General features: G+C 34.1%; 3 protein-coding genes across 4 annotated transcripts; 1 reads left to right on the top strand and 2 right to left on the bottom strand.

Moving 5' to 3' along the window:
- Window positions 1–2,140: 2,140 nt before the first annotated feature.
- On the bottom strand, window positions 2,141–4,846 carry LOC148609799 (protein HP-25 homolog 1-like). Its single transcript, XM_088541046.1, has 3 exons — window positions 4,704–4,846; window positions 3,985–4,200; window positions 2,141–2,569 (listed from the first exon to the last, which is right to left on the bottom strand). The coding sequence occupies exons 1-3, from the start codon at window positions 4,789–4,791 to the stop codon at window positions 2,160–2,162; spliced, it is 714 nt and encodes a 237-aa protein (XP_088397172.1). The 5' UTR covers window positions 4,792–4,846; the 3' UTR covers window positions 2,141–2,159.
- LOC148609798 (complement C1q tumor necrosis factor-related protein 3-like) lies at window positions 4,704–8,615 on the bottom strand. The gene is made up of 3 exons (XM_088541047.1): window positions 8,456–8,615; window positions 7,351–7,509; window positions 4,704–6,841 (listed from the first exon to the last, which is right to left on the bottom strand). Exons 1-3 carry the CDS (start codon window positions 8,544–8,546, stop codon window positions 6,417–6,419), a joined length of 675 nt encoding a protein of 224 aa, XP_088397173.1. The 5' UTR covers window positions 8,547–8,615; the 3' UTR covers window positions 4,704–6,416.
- A 7,119-nt stretch (window positions 8,616–15,734) lies between these two features.
- Window positions 15,735–18,458, top strand: LOC148609797 (uncharacterized). 2 transcript variants are annotated; one of them, XM_088541049.1, is made up of 6 exons: window positions 15,735–15,884; window positions 16,069–16,221; window positions 16,808–16,883; window positions 17,169–17,348; window positions 17,655–17,821; window positions 18,163–18,458. In XM_088541049.1, the coding sequence occupies exons 1-4, from the start codon at window positions 15,879–15,881 to the stop codon at window positions 17,339–17,341; spliced, it is 408 nt and encodes a 135-aa protein (XP_088397175.1). In that variant the 5' UTR covers window positions 15,735–15,878; the 3' UTR covers window positions 17,342–17,348; window positions 17,655–17,821; window positions 18,163–18,458. The 2 variants fall into 2 exon arrangements, with proteins under 2 accessions (XP_088397175.1, XP_088397174.1); XM_088541048.1 differs by having other exon boundaries at window positions 17,652–17,821.
- Window positions 18,459–22,906: the final 4,448 nt, after the last annotated feature.

Genomic DNA, 22,906 nt, shown 5'->3' with positions numbered 1-22,906 from the left:
TTCTATCGGCGTTAGTAATCGAATCGCATCATACGCACAAATGCAGACATACAAACGAGACACCACACTGTATCTGACTTTACAATGCTGCCCGCATATTTCAGAACCAATTTCCCGTGCGTGTTGTACATAATAACACCTTTAATAATAGTTTATACTGGTCATAAAGGAACAATCCATAGGTTGCTCAATATATAATGTTTATCAATGAGGGGTTAACAGCAAGAAACAGTAATAAATGTCAATAGGCAGAACTATTAACTGTTTCAGTCTTTTGTATTTGTACACATTACATATTTATTGAAAAATATTACCAATAAATTGTCCACATTTAGTCTTTGATTTGAACTGAACGCAAAACAGGTGACACGCCCGCATCACTTGCGACAGCCATAACGGAAATTGTCATAGTGACACACGCCACGCATGCGATCAATAATAGAGGTCTCGTGTCAGCACGCGAAACAGCTGTATTTTGACAACAGTCAAAGCAATGTTTCCAAAGGTTCTAGATCCAAAGCACTAAGCTCTGATTTTAGTTGGTCATAATTTGACAAAAATCAGACACAACAGAGATCAAATGATTCAATGATCTATTAAAATATCTGATTGACAGTTTGAGAGTTTATTACATGCATACGCCAAGGTTAGGACTGACTTTCTGAAAGGGAGATTTATTTTTCAATAAATATATTATAAAGGTTTAGCGTTCAACAGCTTGAGTGGTACAGTTTTAGGAAATAAGTAAATAGATAAATAATTAAACAGATGCAAGAACCAAAAAGAGTTAAAATCGACCATCAAAGCCAAGTTCAAGTATAAGCTTTCCAAAAAGCTTGCTCACCGATATCATTTCTATATTTTGAAGTTCAGGATTTTCTTCTGCTAGAAGTTTGCCCTATAGGTCCTTTGAGATTCACAAAATCATAAATAACCTTTTTGAAGAAGTTGAGGGTATTCACAACAGCAGATAGTCCATAAAATCAAGTTTGCACAATTTAAGTCATAATAGATCGAACATAAGCCCTTAAAATGGCACAATATAATTTGATCTTACTTTTACAATTTTTTTTTACAAGGCGCCATTTTGCACCTCTTATTTCTTATTTCCATCTCGATGCTTTTGTGGGGTGTCTTGATGCACTACGTGCACTGCGTCATCGGTCGATAGGGTTGGAACCTTCTTTTATTCCCAACCTCCTCTGAAATCTCTGAATAGATCTGAATTCAGTGAAACTCATTTTCAGCACGTAATGCCATTATGCACCTCTTATTCGGTTTCTGGAAGGTGGAGGGGATATCATCAAGAAAGCATACTTTAATTGCGCGCAGTTTTACACGTATAATAAGTTTTTTTTTAATTAGATTAAGACTACGCCATACACGGTTCCCATTGATTGTTTTATTTATTAACATTTTGTACATTTGTATTGCAAATATTTCATGCAGTTCAGGACGAGAACGATTTACTCAAAGTGAGCACAGGATGTAACGATTTTATTTATATATGTGTATCTAATAACATATTTGTGCGCAGCCCACTTTAAATCAAGAAAAATAATAGTTTCAGGATAATTACTCACCATGCATTATTATGCTATGTACATTTGACTGATAGTTTTTTATTTAAAAAAAAAATAAAGGCTAGAACCACCCAATGTCCATTTCTGCAATTTTCCGACAGCTATCTTTTCAGCTGACACTCTTAGTTGAGGATAAAAAAAGACGAGGGGAAAGGCGGTTTGTCGCCATTTCGCATTGAGAAAATCATGAACAGACAGGGAAAACCAGAATAGCACAAGACAAGAAAATAGGGTCAGTCGTCAACTAACGCTGTGAAAATATGCAAATCAAATCCACTTTGAATTGTTTATCAGGACAGTGTGTGTTCAGTGTGACCAGGTGGTCGCATCACTGAATGATTGTTTGAAAGTCAAAGGTCAGAAATTAGTTTAGGAACACTTAACCTTATTTATGATTGGCTGAATATACTTTATAAACTGGTTTTAGTATAATTAAGTGCGGAATAAATAAAATTATATATCGATTGGAAAGGGTACCAGTGCATGATTTTTGTTGTGGATGTAATAATGCTCACCGTTCTTGATCGGTGAGAGCAATTAAAAGCCATTAGTCAAAATTCTTCTTGAACATTTAATTTAAAGTGTGTTCAGTAAAACACCCGAAAATGTGCTGTAATATCGGTCTTGGGCAGAATGAACGGTTGCTAAATTGTTATCAAAATGTCTCACCCACACCATATCATTCAGCTCTAGTTCGACGACAATAGTATGACTGGCATTGTCGTAATCGTCGCCATACATTGCCGCTAATTGTACACCGTTGCGAACGATTTCTGTCCTTACTGCACTATCGCCGATGCTATTCGTTGATGCGGACATTAGATAAATTCCATGAACCGGGACCGTAAAATGACCATGCCTTACGTCGTAAGCATTTCCGATGTTGGTGAGGACTTTATCATACTCTATCGTTTGGTGTGGCCCAACGGGGAAATCATTTGTTAGCACAGCAGTAAACGCAACTAGAGTTGCCTGGCTTTCAGGAGCTGATAGAAATATTAGAAATTATATATTAACGGTTAATAAAGGTTGGCTATTGTAAACTATGCATCATTAAAAAAAATATGTAATATTTATATGGTAACATCCGAGTCGATCAAAACTGTTCATAAATTATATTAGCATGCGTTATCTGAAAGCTGTATTGTGCCCTCTTGTTAAATTGTTTCTCGTACTTTGCTATTGGTCCTTATCCCGTGTTTACTGTCATTGTAAAATAATTGCCAAAATTTGCTGACACATGTACACGGCGCTGAATGGTAACTAACATTTAGGGATTTTTTCCCCAAACGAACGGTGAATAGTTTCGGACTTTCGATATCCCACAAATACAAGGCATAAATGACAAACAAACACAAACAGGCGGTAAGTTTTAGTTTGGAGATATTGCGACGTCTTTTCTTTCATTTATCACAACCATCATACCGATAATACATGGAACTAAAACTGACACTGCAATCAGAATAGAAATACCCCCTCCCCCCCAAAAAAATAATAATAAAATAAAATAAAATAAATAAATAAAAATACCATTTTTCTTTCAAAGAACAGTTATATTAGATTTAATGCATTACATAAAACTTTTAATGAATTAATAGTAAAAACATATAATTGTAGTGTTTGCGTGTTAAATATTTTAAGGAGCGGACTTATCGCGATATGAACTCATGTAACAATTACCTGGGGCCGGTACTGAACTTTTTACTCTTTGTGGGTTGCGGTATATCGAAACGTATCCACAAGGCGGCAATAAACAACAATGTCTTATCATTTTCTTTTCCGCACTAAAGTTTGCCGGAAAACAAGAAAACTTGAGCTGCTTGTAACGTTTCGACGTAAAGTTACTTTATATTTTACACTTTTTATATTTATTTACTCATAATCACAATGTCTGGTGCCATGATCACTAAAACTCTTTAATTGTCTTTGAAAAAAAATTCAGAAAAAAATCAACTTATCTTATTTCAGGCTAACAAAAATAAGCTTTTTGTTTATCAAAACTTAACATAGCTGAATATGCTATCAACTGAAATCCTCCTTCCTTTTTGGTAGTAAGTATAGCTGACGATGTAGAGAAAGATCAGATTAATATATATATTATTGGAGTAAAATTGTCTACGTTGCATTTGCGAATAAAACAAGCATGCATTCGTCTCCGTTTTCGATAAATCACAAAACACCATCAGTCCGGCAACACGGGAATCAGGAAATGTTAGTTACCATTCCGTACCGTCAGGTAGCTTATACATAACTATAGACTCTATGACAAGTTCTAATTAACGATACATCGAAAGAATACAGTGGGGTTGTCAATATTATAAAGAATGCCTGTATGTATCTTGCGTGTTTATTGTTAGTGTGGACAAGAAATTATTTGAATACCAATTGTGTGTGTGTGTACCTGATGGTGATAAAAGGCGTTTCTTTGCATGCTTAGGTCGTATGTCTTTCGTCTGTACACTACAATTGTTCTCCTTACGGCATGCAGACATCTCTATGTTTCTTAAGCGTCCTCTCATTTCAATGTTTTCCTGTCTTAGTTGTGAGTTTCTCTGTCTCATTTCAACATTCTCATGTTTCAGTTCTTCAACAGTTCTCGTTAAATCGTCTAGTTTTTCTAATAAAGAAATAACGATTTACATTATAATATACATGTCCTTATCTGCTTATCTCTATACCAGAGAAGATAACAAAAAAACTATCTTATTCAACTTATAATGTTACTATACAAATTAGGAGTAAAGCTTAGATTCCTTCCCCTTGGGATACGACCAAGATATTTTACAGTTTAACAAAAATGTTCCTCTGTGAAGTCTACCATGAAATATTCACAATATCCGCGACATTTCTTACATATCAAAACTAACATGATAGGCATTTTCAATAGTTCTTAAATGGAGGGTGGCTTCTCTCATGGGGGAGATACAACAATTTCGAGTGTTCTTTTGTATGAAGTTAGGAAGGCATTTCTATTTATGCAAGATTCCTTTTCAACTAACACATGATAAAAGAAATATGCAGTGACTGTGGAAATTAAACATTGGTTCCGTTATACCTTATAATCTACAGTACACATTTTAGATAAGATCATACATTAGGAATATGACTAATTTGTCTTACCAGATATCTCTTGAATTCCCATGCTATGAACCGAGCATTGTACGTATTCGATTATTAGAAGGAGGAAGAATGAATTGAACAGAAGCATTAGTAAATAGCTGTTTTAAGTAATGAGGTGTTAACAAAACTATTTTTTCTTATCACTGAAGTGCACCAAGAGACCCATACCGTACACCGAGATATGTCACGAAGCCATGCACTCAGTTAATTATTAAGTGTCAGTCTCTGTAAGAATTACGCAGTGGGAGAAATATAGTACGAAAAAAACAACCACTTTGAAATTGTAATTTGACTATTTGCACCATCAGAATCAAGAAAATGGGAGAAAATTTGCCATATCATGCTGGACCATTGAGTTACAATTTCATTGGACTGCACTGAAAACGCACATTTAAAGGGCAGATAACTCTGTCAAAAACCTCATTTTTCTAAAAGTCTATTGAAAAATTTCTGAGCAAATCAAGTGATCAAATGATGTTCTTTTCAAATAAATAAAGCGTCTTTGAGTGAAATTATACTGTCAGATCATTGGGTTTTTGACATGCATGTTTCAGATTTTTCCCATTTTGCCTGATTCTTACAAATACTTGCACTTAAACAATTTCCTGTAAACGTCAATGATTAAAAAATGTCAGACGTCACGCTCGATGTGGCATGTGCGTACATGCATCACGATTATCAGCAATGCATACTAATAGGGTGAAACATTGTAAAAGATAATAAGACAATCTTTTAAGAGTAATCAAGGGAACCAAGGTTATAGTGGTAATCAAAAGAATGTAATCCAGGGACAAAGACCAGACATGGAAAACAGACATACACAACAAAGAACATAAAGTAACTAAAATCATACATACAAAGTAACAAAAGTAAATGAGCAACTCGGACTCCACTAAAAACTAGGAGCATGGACCAGGTGCACCGGTAGGGTAAGCGTCCTCTGCTTTTCTAGAAACACCCGCCGAGACTCTCACAAAGTGAAGGTTCTTTAATCTTGTACAACAGAAAGATTTTATCAAACTGGATAAAAACAATCTGAAGTTTATGAAATTAAAGCCGTAAATGACCAATACTAAACAAACCACAGCTGCTAACTTCAGTCAGTCTCGGTTGGAAGTGCGAGTATCCTGTAAGCCTCAGTAAGGTAGCACATGTTTCAAAACATTGCTTGATAGTGATTTTGCTAGTATATTACCAGAACAGGCAATGGTATGTCTTACAATATCATTTGTTATTTTCTTGAAAATGATATTTAAGTATATATATTATAAATAAAAAATGTTACCTGGGACAAGCTGAAAAAGTCGAGCTCAGAAAGTTATAACCGATACTAATAAATGGGTCGCTTAAACATGCCTAATATTTTGTGATTTTTCTTTACTGTACTTATTTCCCAAAATGATTACAGAAGCAAATGGTTCTTACGTATGTAAAAGGCAATTATTTGGCATGATTCTTAATCTAGCCGTACACGCTGATTATTCAATGGAGTACAAACAGTGTGTGTAACGTTTCGAAATATGTCAATGCAGCTAATCGTAAATGAAATTTGAAAATATATCGGCGAAAAAAACCAAGTTCCGCCAAGATCAAGGACTGTGGCAATACCTCCGTATATCAATCTTACAACTAGAAGCCATAGGACTACTGTATATGGCGGAGTATATATCTAGTATTCTCATATTTAACATTGGCGACGTCTTTATCAAAAGATTACGTTAGACTTTTTATTAGGACACCAGAAAAAGAGCAGTAATATCTGTCAGCACCGGAATGTACGATTGCATTGGTTGAATCCCCGTCATTGGCCATATGCCTAACCCAAACCATATCATTAGGCTCCAGTTCTACAACAATAGTGTGACTCGCGATGTCGTAATCGTCACCATACATTGCAACTATTTGTTCGCCATTACGCACAATTTCTGTGTGTATCCCAGTATTCGAATCGCTCATCGATGATGCAGACATCAAATATATTCCATGAACCGGTGCCGTAAAATGGCCATGTCTCGTATCGTAGGCGTTTCCGATGTTGGTCGTAACTTTATTGTACTCAATTGTCTGATGCTTGCCCAGGGAAAAATCTTTCGTAAGCACAGCTGTGAAGGCTACAGCTTGATCCTGTCTGTCCAGGGCTAGAGAAAAAACAAGAAATTGCGCAACAAAACATAATTTGACATAGAAAATTGCCAAAAGGGAACGGACGCATTTTCATTAACTGCTAAATTCATAGTGGCTTGTGGTAAAGATTTAAAACAGCCCCACTTACTGTGATAGGACAATATCAGTTATAAAGTCTCAAAATGTCCTTACACTTTCTTCCCTTTCTCAAAGACTTAGCATTATTCAATCAAGAATGTGTAACCACTGTCCTTTTACATTTCTTTTTCTACAGCTTTTCAGAAAATTCACGATCAAGATGTGCAAGAAAAGATGTAATTAATTCAGGAAAGCTACGTGCTCTGGGTCCATTATTACTTAAGAAATTAAGTATTCTTACATTGTTGAATGTAAATGAAAAGTAACGTTATATATTTTAAAATTAAATGTTTGCTTCTTTCATATTATTAAATGTAAGCTCCCTAATGCTACAGAATGTATAAACATGAAACTAACACAATAATGAAAACTACATCAATTGTACCTGGCGATAACAATAATCGTTTTTCTTCCTCTTTTACGGTCATTTCGGCATTGCTTGTCATCTGGTGCCTTCCCTTTTCTATGCTGTCCAAGCGTCTGCGTATTTCACCATTTTCCTGTTTAAGTTTCTCCACTATTTTCTTTAAGCTGCGAAACTCGTCTGTAAAAGGGAATTTTTTTGAATAGATAATAATAGGACAATTAATTGGAAGGAGTGAATTACCAAAATATGATCACGAGTGCCGAAGAACGTCTAGATTTAACTTGTTCCGCGCACGAGTTAAATCTTACTGAGTGATCATATTTTGGTTATTCGCGATGACCAATTGATTATCCTATTTATTATATAGATTTCCTCGATTATTCGTCGCTATTTTCAACATAAATTTCAAATTTTATGAGCGTCGGATTGATAACAAAGTTGTGACGTTTTTGCGGGAGAAAGTCCGTGAGTGAAATTACCGAACTTATTTCACAGTGTGAATTATCGAAATTCATTACACTCGGAATATTCGATAAAACACTGCTATTTATATAATACAACGGTACACTCGTCCGAAACGTAACCAATGTATATGACCGATGGTAACATTGATGAAATTACTGAATGAGTTTGTAAATCATACCATTCATTCGGCGTATAACGGGTATTTTTTGGAACACCCCGATCTCCATTTCATGTATTACCTGATCAAGAAACCATATATACAACCAGCGTTGTCTATTTCATGCGCGAATTATATTTGTCATAAGTGTGAGTATTTGGAACATCAAAGTGGTTGTTCTGTCTGCAATCTGATGTATTTGTGGCGGAAGAGCTTTATATCCACGCCCAACCAAAATCAAATTCACGAGTGCAAGCTTAAGAAGTCGCTAATCAGCTTGCAGAGATTAATGAATTCCTTTAGTAGACATGTTTGATCAATGAACATAGAACACCATAGTCACTAAAAAAATCAATGCAAACGTAGAGTTGGTCACGGACTAGATGTAAAGGACAAGCGAAAAAACATGCGGTTCTGGTGAACCGACCGAATGTTCTACACACAGTTATGTTTTACATGCAAAATAGCATTATAATAAAATGGTGAATAAATTTGTCTTACCCAAAATATCATGAGTGCTGGTACCCAATACTGAACTTCTTACATGATCTACTGCCATGAGCACCAGGAAAAGTAGTCTTATAAAGATCATTTTCCAGAGATTTCGATTATAGTTCTTACCAATTTGACCTTAGATTGTACATTATAAACTTAAGATAATGAAAACCTACGCATTCTTTGTTGAAGTTTAGTTAGGTGGACTGTATGAGATTTAAAAATCTGATTCCAGAATTAGTTTTCATAGCATTTCTGTCCTGATTTTTCACCACTTAAAATTCACACGGGGTAGGACTAATTTGTCCATGAGCAGGTAAGGTTCACCGCGCACCACCTCCTCCCTTTCAATTTATGATGATTCTAAGTAACTTCCATTAAGGGAGCAACCATTTTATATTCAAGGGGCTAGGATCACATTTTCTATCCTGCTTATTAATTTTGAGGAAATTTAAGGAGGTAGACCTAGGGTAAGTGACACAACTCTTACAAATCATTGGAACGTTTGTATTCAGCATTTTACATCAATCTCATGTAAGCATAAAAATAACTTGAATCGATTATATTATGCTTAAAATGAAAGCTTGAAAGGCTTCAGTGAAATTGAATATGATACCAGCATATCACTGATTTCAAGAGTTATGTCCCTTACCCTAGGTCTACCTCCGTAAGTCCTGCATTTTTTCTTCGACGAACTTTCTCGGAGTTATCCTTAAGTATAAGCCTATATACATGCACCAAACTGGGTCAATATTCTTTAGTTGCAACACATGATCAGAGCTGTTCGATCTAATCTTAACCGACGTACTACAGTCCCTGTATGGGATAAACTTCCCACTTGCCCCCATACCCCATTGCCCCATACCTTATTCCCCATTGTCCCATTCCCCATGCCCATTGCCCCATTGCCCCATACCCCATAAAATGGGAAGTTTGTCCTATACAGGTACCGTATCTTGCTGATCTTATCTTTGTTTTCACCAGATTTATTTCACACATTATCCTATACATTACTTAGGTAATTTCTTTTTAAAAATAATTATGTACATTGATTTTCTTTTATAAACATGTAACTATGTTCAGTGAATATTTTAGGGGTTCATTCCCATTTCATTTATCCAAATTTTTGAAATTTCAGGTAATGCAGGTAAAGAATAAAAGTTGGATAGATGAGATCAATGGTAATTAAGAACAAAGGATGAGAGCTTGGGTTAGGTGATAATTGAAATTTGACTCTTAAATAAAACCTGGATATTATTCCGGATATTTTTTCTGTACTGTTTAATACATGAAGTAACAATCTAGTATGATTTTTTTTCTCTCAGATTTTTCTGCATACTTTTGATACATGAGAGTAATAATTTTGTATAATAATATTAAGCTGTTTTTATTTGTATATTCGTATTATGGATAAGTTATATTTTTTTTTACTTGTTCAGGAACTCCAATATTGTGATCTCAGTAAAGTACTTTTTCTTTTTATTTCTTATTTATTTTATTTTTTTCTGTAGGTGATTCTAGTGATAATATTTTGGTTGTTTTTTCTTTTGTTCTGTTCTGTTCTGTTTTGTTTTGTTGTTGTTGTTGTTGTTTTTTTTTTTGTTTTTTTTTTTTCGTAGAACTGCATTTTTTACACATAAGCCACTCAATCATCTTGAAGGAAATAATTTCAAACACAAAAATATCAAACATTATCAGCACTATATATTGACACATAATTTTAATACTATGTTCAACCAAGTGTCAACAGGTGGGAGACTGTGTCAGTGTCACGTCGATCTGCCCTTGTTGAAGACTATCTTTCTGCTGAGTCGGTCGTAGATTGTCCCGTATTTTAGTTTCCTGGTCTTGCGCTAACCCCCTGCAGCATACTGTATCAGTCGGATCTCCGTCGAAGCCTGTGTGTTCTGAAGTTTCTGAATAATCAGGTACAAGTTTGGATGTGCCTTGTTGAGTTGGTTGTTGAGTTTGTGATGCCATCTTTCAAGGTGCTTTGTGGTCCTGAGTCACTCGGTCGAATGGTGGTTCCTACGGTTAGGTTCTCTGTCAACCCACTGTTCTGTCACGTAGTCGTTGAAGCTGGTCACTTTCGTGTCGTCTGTTTGGTAGTCGTCTTGTGTATGGAACCATACGTCTTCTATCTGGTCTGGTGGTACAAGAGGAAGTGCTGATACTCGTCGCAAATGTTGATTGAGAGTCGGGTTGTTCTTGTATTGCTTTGACAGGCCAAGAATCTATTTCTCCATATACATTGACGAAGTAGAATATTTAATTTTTATTCCCAAAACGTTTGAAATTTTAATCAATTTTAGTATATTTTCCTATTATTTTTGAATAACATTCGGGAACTTATTTCTTGTCATTTTTTTTTTCTGAAGACACCTATTTAGTGCTAAACAAACAACACCTTAATTAACCCAAAACTAAAGTTGGATAAATAAGCGGACACCATTTTAGGTAACCGACACTCTTCATCAGCATTTAAATAAATGAACAAAATTTCAAAAATTCAAGATCAGTTACGAAATACATGTTGAAGCTGAACATGAATGATGGTACCAAAGCCACGTGTAACTAAATGGTTCTAAAGCTGAATGAGATCAACATACCTCAATAAAATACATATTTAACAAAGCGAAATAATTGTGAACGAAGTATGAAAAATCAAACAAAAGGGGTCAGTAGTTAGGTTCCAATGTGTGCAATAAAGAGAAATAACAAAATAAGTACATCTATCGCTAGACTGGTCATAACCAGTTCTGCCCCTGGCTTACAACGCTAAGCTTCTGAGCTCAATATCAGTTAGATTGAAACAGACAAGTCAGCCTACCTCAGTCCTTTTTAAGAACTTTGTTTTTGATATATGGTGTAAGGTTTCTTTTTCTCCCTGAAATGAAAAAAGTGTATAAATGTCGTGTTATCAATTATTATATTTAGTTTAACGTAATCTACGTATAAATGACATATTCAGAAGTATATTATTGAATATTCACCTTGCAATAAAAAGTTGTTCAATATGAGAACCACACGTCAAGTTTAATAATTATGCGTTTTTATCACGAAACGGTATTCCTATATCACATAATTCACGCATTTTTACTCGTTCGTGATATCTATTACGGTTTCCGAGCAAGTTGTTAAATACAGCAAATGAAAACCTAATTTGTTTGGATTTAATTTCTTGCGTGTTTTTTAATGCAAATACTCAAGCGGGCTATCATCGCAATTTCAACACAGGTTTAAATTTTTATAGGCCCAGCCAATTGCAAAGGGGTCATATTCAATGAAATTTTCTAACAATTTATTACGGTTTTCCACTAAAAAAAGCAAGTGACTAATGTCATACTTCGTAATCGTTAAAGCACCAACTTTTTATGTATACACGAGCTACATTTATAGTTTTTAATCAAATAAGGAATCCACACGAATTTTAACAGGTGACGTACCCGCATAGCACCATACAATCCTGTAACGTTTGATGGGATGTTGGCACGTGTCACGCGAACTGTCATAAAAATAATTTCACGTGCCATACTTGCGCGAGCAGCTGTTCTATAAAAAAACAATTCCGGACAGGGCGAGGTCGATAACTGTGTTGTTGACACGAAGACAAAACTTAAAGCAATAATGTACGTTGGACATTTTTAATTGTGGGTCTGTAAATGAACGCCTGTGCAAACATTAATTTTGACGAATGCAATTAGATTATTTTAATTGTTGTATTTTTACCTTTAGAATAAGATCGGGTAAAATTAATTATGTTGAAGAACAATACGTTCTAGGATTGGGTTGTGTTAGTTTTGAAAGGTATCAAATGGTGTTTTCCTGTGAGAAAATCGGGTTTTGTCAATAATAGATCATTTTAATGCAGAAAAAGGCTTCACCTGTCTGTCAATATTCTATCACTTTCAGCGAATCTACAAAATTATAATAATTATTCAAACACACAAATAAAACCATTAAATGCCTCGGAAATGATTAAATAGGCGAAAATTGGATTTCAATTTTCCGGAAATGTATAAATTAACGGAATACATTGATTGAAATTTAGAGGGAAAAAATATATAAATTTTGAGGTCGTGGGAAAAGCCTAAAGAGACACGGGACCATCTGTTGCAATGTTTAACCTTGCTGTCGAAAATTGAATCACCTTTATTTTCCCAGGTAATATTTTGTTTGATGTTCACCTGCGATTCAGGTATTCCATTACACTAACAATTGACATAATCTTTGAAAGCAGGAAATAAGAGACCCTTGAGGAAAATCTAAACTGATTTATTACCGATAATACTATCCCATAATGAAAAGAGGGAGAAAATTTGTTTTAATTTTATTATTTCTGAAGTTCTGTATGATTGTTCTCGTGTTTTTCCCTGCTACCCTTTCCCGCCTTTTGTAATAATAACGGTTTTAAATCATTTCAGGAAGTAAGGGTGTTAGATAATAAATACATATGTATATCTTAAGCAAATAATTTTCTTGTATGTTTTTTTAATCATTTTACCAGAGTTTTTAGTCGTAAATATATATACAATGTCACAATTACTTTGTGTGGTCAACTCGTTTGTTTTTTTCCGCATCTTTCAAAATATATTTCTTTCTCAGGGAAATGCGACATATCTTTCACATGTGTTCTAATATGAAAAAAAAACCATGTTTAGGAGTGGATAATTAACAAAACATATATGAATTTAAATCATATGGTTAAGATGCCCTCCAAGTAATTTTACGTATGCGTTTAGATACAACTTTTATAATGCATTTTTATACGACGTATACTGAACAATAATCTCTTAACGGTCTATTTAAAAATGTTTGGTGTCAACCACTATTACTAAGGCCTGGGACTTTCATGCATAATTTGATCTGGTCTTCTGCTTTTAATAGGTCCACGGGTATGTATTTTAGACAGTTCATCATCCAAAATGTCTTCTTTGCCGATGAATTTTCTTTTTTAAACAGCGCTGCTTTTCAGAGGTTGCGCATACGACATATAAAGAAACCGAATGTTCTTTTCCGTACGGGTCATGGGAAAGCACAGCAGGCATTGAAAAAAGTGGGTGTGTTACTGCTTTCTGTTTCGACTTGGTCTTTGCATCTCAAACGCCATTACACTTACACGACTCGTTACACAATTGTTGTTTATGTTCAAAAGCTGTGACGTTTCTCGTGGTCTTTTTTATTCCATACAAATAATACCTTGTAACTTCTGTATACGACCGCGTATTCATTTCTTTATTCCCGGAATAAATATTTTCCCAACTATTACCTTTTTAGAGTAATTTACATCATTGGAGTCACGTGCGTGTATGCTGCAATGACGAGATCAAATGTAATCCGCGCGTGTGCGAATTGCGGAGATGTGATTTTCACACGAGTTCGAAGTTGTAAACATAAGGCATGTGTGACAGTGTCATTTGGTAACTTTTTATTAATTGACACGTTTAAACTGATACAATCTGACAGAACAATTGGAAAATTTATATGCACATTGTTAATACATATATTCTATAATATTTAATATTTATTCTCTTATTACTTTTTTTCAGTTGGCAAGTAAAAAAAGTTTTAACCGCCTATTCCTACGTTCCTTTGATATACGGTATTAAGTCAGGCTACAGGTGGACTCTATCGAAACAATGTTAAGCTGAATATGAAAACAATAGGGTTAACTTGCTACAAATATATTGATATTCATCAATCCATTGTATAAATCTATACTGTTAACTTCCATCTTTTTTTACTATAGATAGAGGCACGATAAAAATATTTGTGTGCACATTATCATGACCTAAAATGTTTCCTTCCTCCTATAACAAATTATAATCGTTGGCTCTTATTCAGATTAATACTTGTAAGAGGTTTTACCGATTTCCTATCTATTTACCAGTAATATTCCCACGAAAAAGTCAAATCTAATCGCAAACAATTCTCATCTGGGTCGTGAAATCAGCCGGAAGCGATAGTCCGTTTAAGTAGTTTTCGCACGGCATAAGTCAACAGGTATTAAGACATTTAGCGGTACCTTTGATTGTGAGATTTGATATTGAGAACGATAATCTGTTTAATATCACCTTTTGTTGTACGAAATAAACAGAATGACATAATTATAATTAATTTGTCATCATTTAATTTTCAGCTCTGGTATTTTTATTTCTTTTGAAATATTCCGACACCTTTTTAGAAACGATATGAAGGTGTAGTTATCTTAGCCTTTCATCTTGTTTAAATCAAGATGTAAATGTATAGTTTTCAATCTAAATAAGTGAACATTTTACGTTAAATTATTTTAATACGGACCTAATTATTCTGTCATGACTGATGTGCACAGCGATTGCCCGGTGATACTTTGATCACCATGCATTTCGGTGAGTTAAATGCTCAATTGATAGCTAATACAGAACTGATTGACAGGTTTTTGTGCATCTTGTTTTCATAAAAAAAAATAATAATCACTTATCTCTTTCAAGTAGTGATCCGTATGGTTGTGGGGTCGGACAACTCTTTGGTGGAAAAGTGTTGTTAATTCCGCGTATGATTTAAGTAATTATTGACCTACAATCGTATGGAATCTTTTGTTTCTGGACCCCTCTCTTTCTGGATCCGGGCTCTTGATCATCCACTGTTTTCGGATATTGATTTCTCTGGTATATACATGTACAAACATTTATTTAGTATTTTTCTTATGATTTCGTACCTGCACTTTCCAAATTATTATTCATTTGCATTTACGATTTTGACCCCAATTAGATATGATTTGAAACAAATTAACATTTAATAAACCGAAAATTTGACATTTGACACTAAGCTCATAAATGCAAATTTTTATTTTACTCGACACATGTTACATATTCATAGCCTGCCAGTGCCACCGTTACCCCGAGTAGAATTTAAATTTTTTATTGATTGAAATTAATTTAACAGCCAATAAAAGCTCAACAAAGGTAATATTGATATGGTTATACACTTGTATCATGCTTGAGTAAACATCAGGGCATTATTGACACAGGTAATTACAACAATCATCTTGTTTGACGCTTGAAATTCCCACGGTCGTTTTACCTGCGATTACTACTCAATCGCACTACTTTTCCATCTGTTCGTATTGTACTATTTAAATTGTCATATTGTGTATAAAAGAGCTTCCTCTGACTATTTGTATCATAGAATTATTTAAAATATTGCTACCTAGTGAAAAAAATATTTATTAACTTGAAGTTCATTTGAAACTTTGGAAAAACTTACGGAACTATTTTGTTACTAAACTCGCGGAAGGGTTTGGCCAAAGCACGCAAAAGTGTATTTAAATGCCAAAGTCATTGACGGAAAGAATTAAACTAAATCTGAGTGAATCAGGAAAAGTACACGGAATAACCAGCTCTTGAATTTAAAGGACTTAGTTAATTCCACTTTGGATAAACAGCAAAATATGAAGGTTTGTAATTAATTTTATGTATATTTTTTTGGAAATTTTTATACTTATAATATAATATTATTCTTTCCAATTGCCGTAAAATCTTCGCGGTGACAATATGTTTAAACATTATCAAATGAAGTACTAATTGATAAGTTTATATTGTGACTTATTTCAAACTGTAACTTTGTATCTTCGTTTTCAGGTTATTAAAAATTTCAGTGCCAAGCGTTTGTCTTCTACCCAGCAAGTTGCAAAGAAACATTTAAAACGTCATGTGAAACGTCTCCGGGATAGAGAATACACAAGATTACGTCAAATGGTTCCGTCAATTGCGGAGAAGGAAAAAGTTTCTAAGGTAATTATAAAATGTACTTGTTCCTTCTTGTAAAATATTTCTAGTACCTGCTCAATTTGAACACGTTTGGCCTTAATTATTCTCTTGATTATAAGTAACGCAAAAGGTGTTGTTTAGGGACCACTTGATACATATTTTTTTCGCTATACACATATTCACCAAATTTTTTCATGATACTACATGTATAGATTTTATTTCTTAATACAAATCTTTTTTTTTTCAATAGGAAAAGGGAAATATTTTTGACATATGCTACAAATTTCGGCTATCTGACAAGTTAAATTACTTCTAAAAACACCCTGTTGTCGAATATTTATTCACGGCTGGTCGTTGTTGACAATATTGTGAAGGTTTTAAGATAACAAAGTAAAATATTTAGTGCAGGTGTTCATACTGTCAAATACCTACGGTTAAGGTACACCTTTAATTGGCTTTCATACAGGTGAACTGTCACTGTAGGAGTTCGTATGACAAATATGTTGACAAACTTTGCATTATATCAACAGGTGACTTTTATAACATTTTTGTCACATTAGACAACAAACAATGATTAACAAAATAATTTACACCTGTCATTTTTTAACAGGTAACAGTAATTGAGGAGGCTGTCAAGTACATTGACGAACTTCACCAAGCCTTGATAGAAAGAATGCAATCTAAAGGTAGATAAAGAACATATGGTCCTCCTACTAATAAATAATTTGTCATCAAAATTAAGATTGTTGGCGATCTGTAAATAAGAAGACAAATTTGATGAAAAATGAATCAGAAATTACTAAGCATTCTTGTTTAAACGATAACCCTGAAGTAAACTGCCATTAAAGTTTTAATATAGCGTCACATGCAGTAAAATTTGAGCTGGTTAAAACAGACATTAATTGAAATAATACCTCATCATTATCTCCTCGTACGAAAGTAAGTTTATTTATATGTGTTGCTTATTGCAGGTTTTCCAAACGCACATGGTGTACCTCCACAAAATATCCAGGAATTTATCCACACGATGTTTCCAACCAATTTCTTAAGACGAGAGCCATCACCATCGCCAATAGTGTACGAGAAACAGCAAAAAGTGCCTTCATTTCTATTGAGAATTAACAAGGACCGAAAACAAACGTAAAATAATGGTAAGCAAGATCATAAAATTGCTTTTTACTATAAACAAATTTAAGAAACAGTTACTTTCACTAAGGATTTCAACTCTTTACTTTCACATTAGAATAGAAAACCTGGATGGAGTTCTCCAATGACGAAAATTCATGCATTGTATCATACATGTACAATTTTACATGTTTTAAATGGATTTTGGCAGATTTAAAACATCTAAGTATGCAACAGTTACTGTAGATAGAAAGATACAATCATTAATATAATTCGTTAATTATATCATATGTTTAGCATACTTTTATGTATATGATTACTTTTCTTAGCAGTCTATGCCAGTCAAAGAATCCACAAGATTTCAAGCTTTGCTGTGATGATGATCTGCTCTGTGATTAGACTCCTTTGAATATTTTGCAATAAAGTCCAATTAGGCACCATAGCCTGGGTCAAATGCCCTTAATTTCGACGAGAAGCATGACTGATATAAACTTTTTCGGTAAGTTATTTGAAAGATATATGTAAACAATCATTGAAATCATACGGTATCTCGAAGCAGTAGATTTGTCACTATTTCAAAAAAGAGAAACTGTACTAGTACCTGCATATATTAGCGTATTTTTAAACGATATCACGAAAAGAAAGAGAAAATAACGAGCTTGAAATTAAAAAAAAAAAGAAAACAAGTTTGTTTTAGAATGACCTCTTTGAACAATAAAGATGGTTATACTAGGTCGAGTGTCCATCTGTACTCTTCAGAGAATCTGAATGAGTTTTTTTTCCACAACACTGGTTGATACAATGAAGGAACATTTAATGAAGTTTTCTCTTTTTTTACAGTACATTCAAACGAGGAATGACTATGTAATACTACCAAATGGATATTGTGTAAGAAACTTGTGTGAATTCAGATATTGGATTTTACAAACAGTATATATTTATCTTACAAAAGGACCAGATAGAGAATGTGTTGTACATGTATGTGGATTTTAGTACATGTGAACTGAAAAATATAACATTCAAAGAATATGCAGATCATTCAACTGGAGAACTTTATCAACAGAATTATATTATGTGCCAAATATTTTTATGGATTTTATACTTTTTTTACTACATAAAAGGTTCAAACTTGAAAATTAGTTTATATTTTATAGTATCAGACACAGATTTTATAATGAGACCTCATGTCAAAACGAATGTTGGTTTTTAAACCCGTAAACCTGGGACTATGGTCTCAGGTTCTATCCGTCCGCCTCTGTCTGTTCTGTCAGTCATGTTAATTGTCCAGATATTTATCAGTCACACTTTCGAAATTAAAGTTACAGTTTTTAAGGGTATTTTTTATATAGTCAAACTTTGTTTCAATTCATTTCGTAGGCTTAGTTTTGGCCTTGTTTTTTTCCTGATGTAATGTTGACAATGTCTCCAAGATATTGGCTTGATAATTGGTATGTAGCTGTTCCTAGTTCAATTATATTGTTGCTGTGATTGGAATGATTTTTTGCAACTACTTTGTGAAACGTATTACACCAATATTATTCAAATTTTGCACTGTGTTTATGTACATTCATTGCAGTCTACCCTGTGGTGTGAGGCTTTCCTCCCTTCAGCTGACATTTTTCACTCCGGTGGAGTTGTTTTCTCTTTGACCTATTCACCATATCCATTCTGTTTATACTTGAAAATGTGCATCTCCGATCAAGGAGATGTGTGATTTTTTTTTTACAATAATGGAATGTTGAACTCGTCCATTTTTCAGTAGTATATAGTATACCACAGTGTAATTTTTTTTACATGCCTCGCCGATGATACACATATTGAAGATACTCATTTCCTGAAACATATACGATGATGACACAGGTCCAGACATGAATTGGTCTTAATCGGTCTTCTTTTTTGAAAACACGATTTTGGCTTTCTGTTCGGTATTAATTGTTTCTTTTAATTGCTCATTTACTTTTGTTACTTTGTATGTATGATTTTAGTTACTTTATGTTCTTTGTTGTGTATGTCTGTTTTCCATGTCTGGTCTTTGTCCCTGGATTACATTCTTTTGATTGCCGCTATAGCCTTGGTTCCCTTGATTACTCTTAAACGTTTACTTTTCTTTCTGCAACTTTGATAAGACACGCATTCAGTGATAGATGACTTCACGTAGACTTAATTTTTAGAAGACTAAATGCTCTACTTTAACTCTCTAATCAATAGCTGTAATCAGAGACAGTAGACTGTTCAGGCAATGAGCAATGCATAGTTAAACCTGCCCTTTTAGTGCCACTATACATGTATACAATGCATATTTTTTACAATATATTATATAATTATATATATCGCTTATATTTACCTAAAAAGATAAATTTAACAGAGCGAACATCGACTTCCTATTTTCTTTTACAAGCTACAAAAAAACTAGACGAAATTATCCGATATAAAGTGTACTTTATACCAGAATTTGCTGTGAGCTTTGACTTTTGATTTGTTATATGTTCAGGGCTTTGTTTTATCCACGAATAGTTATTTTCCTTTGTTGCTGCTTCAGTATTTCAGCTTTTACGTTTATGTAACAAACCTAAGTCAAATAACATGTGTTACATTTATATAACTAAACCATCGACAAATAAATCCATTTGTCTAAGAATACACACTACTTTACTTCTAATAAAAGCGTCATGCAGGTTACCTTACATCCAATACTTCAGGTTACCATACTTTTCTAAATGTTTTAGTCGTTACTATGAGTAATTACAAACGCAATGGTTTCCGTTGTCCTTTTTTTTTTGGAGGGGGGGGGTGTCCCAGAGTAATTACGTGTGCTATGTAGCTTTGTTAACGCATGTTGGTACAGTTATAAATCTTTTGCTTGTTCCATGATCTAAGGGAACGTTCATTGCATTTTTATTGAAGGCAAGTAGGATGAAAGAAATAAAAAGTCGGGATCTCTTTAATGTCCCGATATTATGTTGTTTAAAAGCAGAGGACGCTTACCCTACCGGTGCACCTGGTCCATGCTCCCAGTTTTTATTGGAGTCCGAGTTGCTCATTTACTTTTGTTACTTTGTATGTATAATTGTAGTTACTTTATGTTCTTTGTTGTGTATGTCTGTTTTCCATGCCTGGTCTTTGTCCCTGGATTACATTCTTTTGATTACCGCTATAACCTTGGTTCCCTTGATTACCCTTTATACATTTCATGTTCTCAAAACAAAAGAAAGGACAGAAAATTTCACCCTAACCCCCTATCAAATATGGTTGCTTATTAACAGAGCCGTATACCAATAGACTAATCACAGTTATTGTTACATTTGTGGTTTGATTTATAATGCGATAAAGAACAGTTGGTCAGCGTTGCACCCAAGCTGCTGTTTGCAGAATATAATCTTCTGCAAGTGTTTCTGCAACCCTTGTTAGGTAGTTTTCGGTAGTGTCACTATATGTCCATCTGTTCACTTGTTTTTGGAAATTAGGTATATTTAATAATATCATTAGAACCATCCAAAATCGAAAGTTTTTCCGGTAAACCTCGGATCTGGTTAGCTAAACCTATAAAACGAACAGATTTGAGACCTAATTAAACTCTAATTAGATCCTCGCGTGCCGATATATTTTAGTATGAATCTAGAAGATACAGAACAACTGTTCTGCTATAAAACCAACAAAGGCTTTGGATGTTATTGGGCACAAATGGTGCACTGTTTTAATCGAAATATGGTCACCATACGGCGATTAAACAGGATAAATCCATGCCAGGAAGAATAGGATCAATATGAATATTGTTGTTTGAATCTGGTGACATATGCCATCACTTACACAAAGACCCATGTCGACTTCTTAGTCGTCTGCTGCCAAATTTTCTCGCGCGGACTTTGGCGCGTTCCGGACATATGACATTCCATCTGCCGTCCAGCAGTCGTAAATTAGTTAAATCGTCATAAAGTACAAATATGAAAGTACAGAAGGAATTTTTATTATTTTTGTATTTAATGTCTCGATGGCCACGACATCAATATTTTAAAATTATTACTTTCTGCCTCATTTAAGGCACTTTGACTTAATGGTACTCCCCCCATTTAAGAGATGCATTGATCAGTAAGATGACCTACACTAAGAATTCATTTTAAAACACTTTCTTTTTATCTAAGCATGTTACCGAAATATAATGACTCCATTTCTATTGGGTGTATGATACTTAATATCGTACCCATAAAAGCTGATATTCCATGCTTTAGGGTCATCCCCAAGTCATGTGAAACATATTTGAATTCATTTTATTTTACAATAGAATTCAACATTTGTATCTAGCATATGTAATGAACCAAGTGTGAACATGTATGGCATTTCAAATTTAATATAAGCTGTCGACGTTTTTCATTAATAGTTGACATAACCTATGTGCAGTTAGCCAACCATCTCCAAATCAAAGTAGTTCACCATTTCAACGTCATTAGTTATTAGATAAAAATAGGAAAAATAGGTGGAATTTTGTTCAATTTCTAACTGACTTTTGAACTCATGTAATTTTGTGTCCGGTCCGGGGGATTTTTAACTTTCAGATGTCCTATACTACTAAGTAGAATATGACTTATTCTCTTTTTGGGTATCCCTGATTTGGTATACAGTAACCATGGTGTCCGTCATATCTTCTATTCGTTTCGTAAGGTCCGTCCGCAAAGCGATACCGTCCAAATGTCTACCAATGACCTATTGAACTAATTTTTCTATTGTGCCGATGTGCACCATATCGGCGTATGCGAACAGATTCATGTCATTTCCATATCATGTGTACCGTTACGTCACAAACGAGTGTGAGCACATGTTGACCATTAATAGAAGAAAATGCATATCATAATTGTGAGTGAACAAATGAAAATCATTTGCGTGTGTTAGCTGAAATATAATTGCAGATTTTTTCAACATAAAATTCAAATTGTGTTAACGGCGGATTGCTAGACATGTTGTGTAGTTTTGTGACGTTTTGGCGAGAGAAAGTCTAAGAGTGAAATTACCGAATTTATTTCAGAGCGTGAACTAATTATTGAAAATCTTTATACAGGGAACATTCGGTAAATCACTGCAATTTATATAATAAAATTTGTGTATAAACTATAGTGTGATCATATATATGAATACCATTGCCGTGTGTAAAATGATGTATTTATTCCCATAAATAGCAATGGCTTTGGTAAATAGAAGTACAAATTTTGTATACAACCGATTATGTGTATGTGTGTTTACATAAAATTATGTATAGAATTGGCGTTTGTGAACGTATGTTTAACATATAGGCGTGTTTTAAAAAAAATAATAATAATGGCTTTGGTAAATACGAGTACACTTGAATTTTTGTATACAACCGGTGTATGTGTGTGTTAACATACATGTATGTATGTTTTTGGCGTTCATGGATATGTGTATACCATTGGCGTGTGTAAAATGAATATAGACAATAACAGCACTAGTGCACCGACTTGACGTAAAGCTGTTATATGGATCAGGCTTAGACCCGCTGGAAAATGTGAGGCTCTGCCGAGCATTTTCACCGGTTCGAGCTGAATTGGAATAACAATTTTTTTTTGTTAAGTCAGTG

Source organism: Perna viridis, chromosome 8 (assembly GCF_037379345.1).
Source record: "Perna viridis isolate PV_CMFRI_1.1 ecotype Kerala chromosome 8, ASM3737934v1, whole genome shotgun sequence".
In the NCBI taxonomy this organism is placed as follows: Eukaryota; Metazoa; Mollusca; class Bivalvia; order Mytilida; family Mytilidae; genus Perna; species Perna viridis.
Note: the sequence above shows the minus strand (reverse complement) of the source record. Positions and strands in the feature narration are given on the sequence as shown.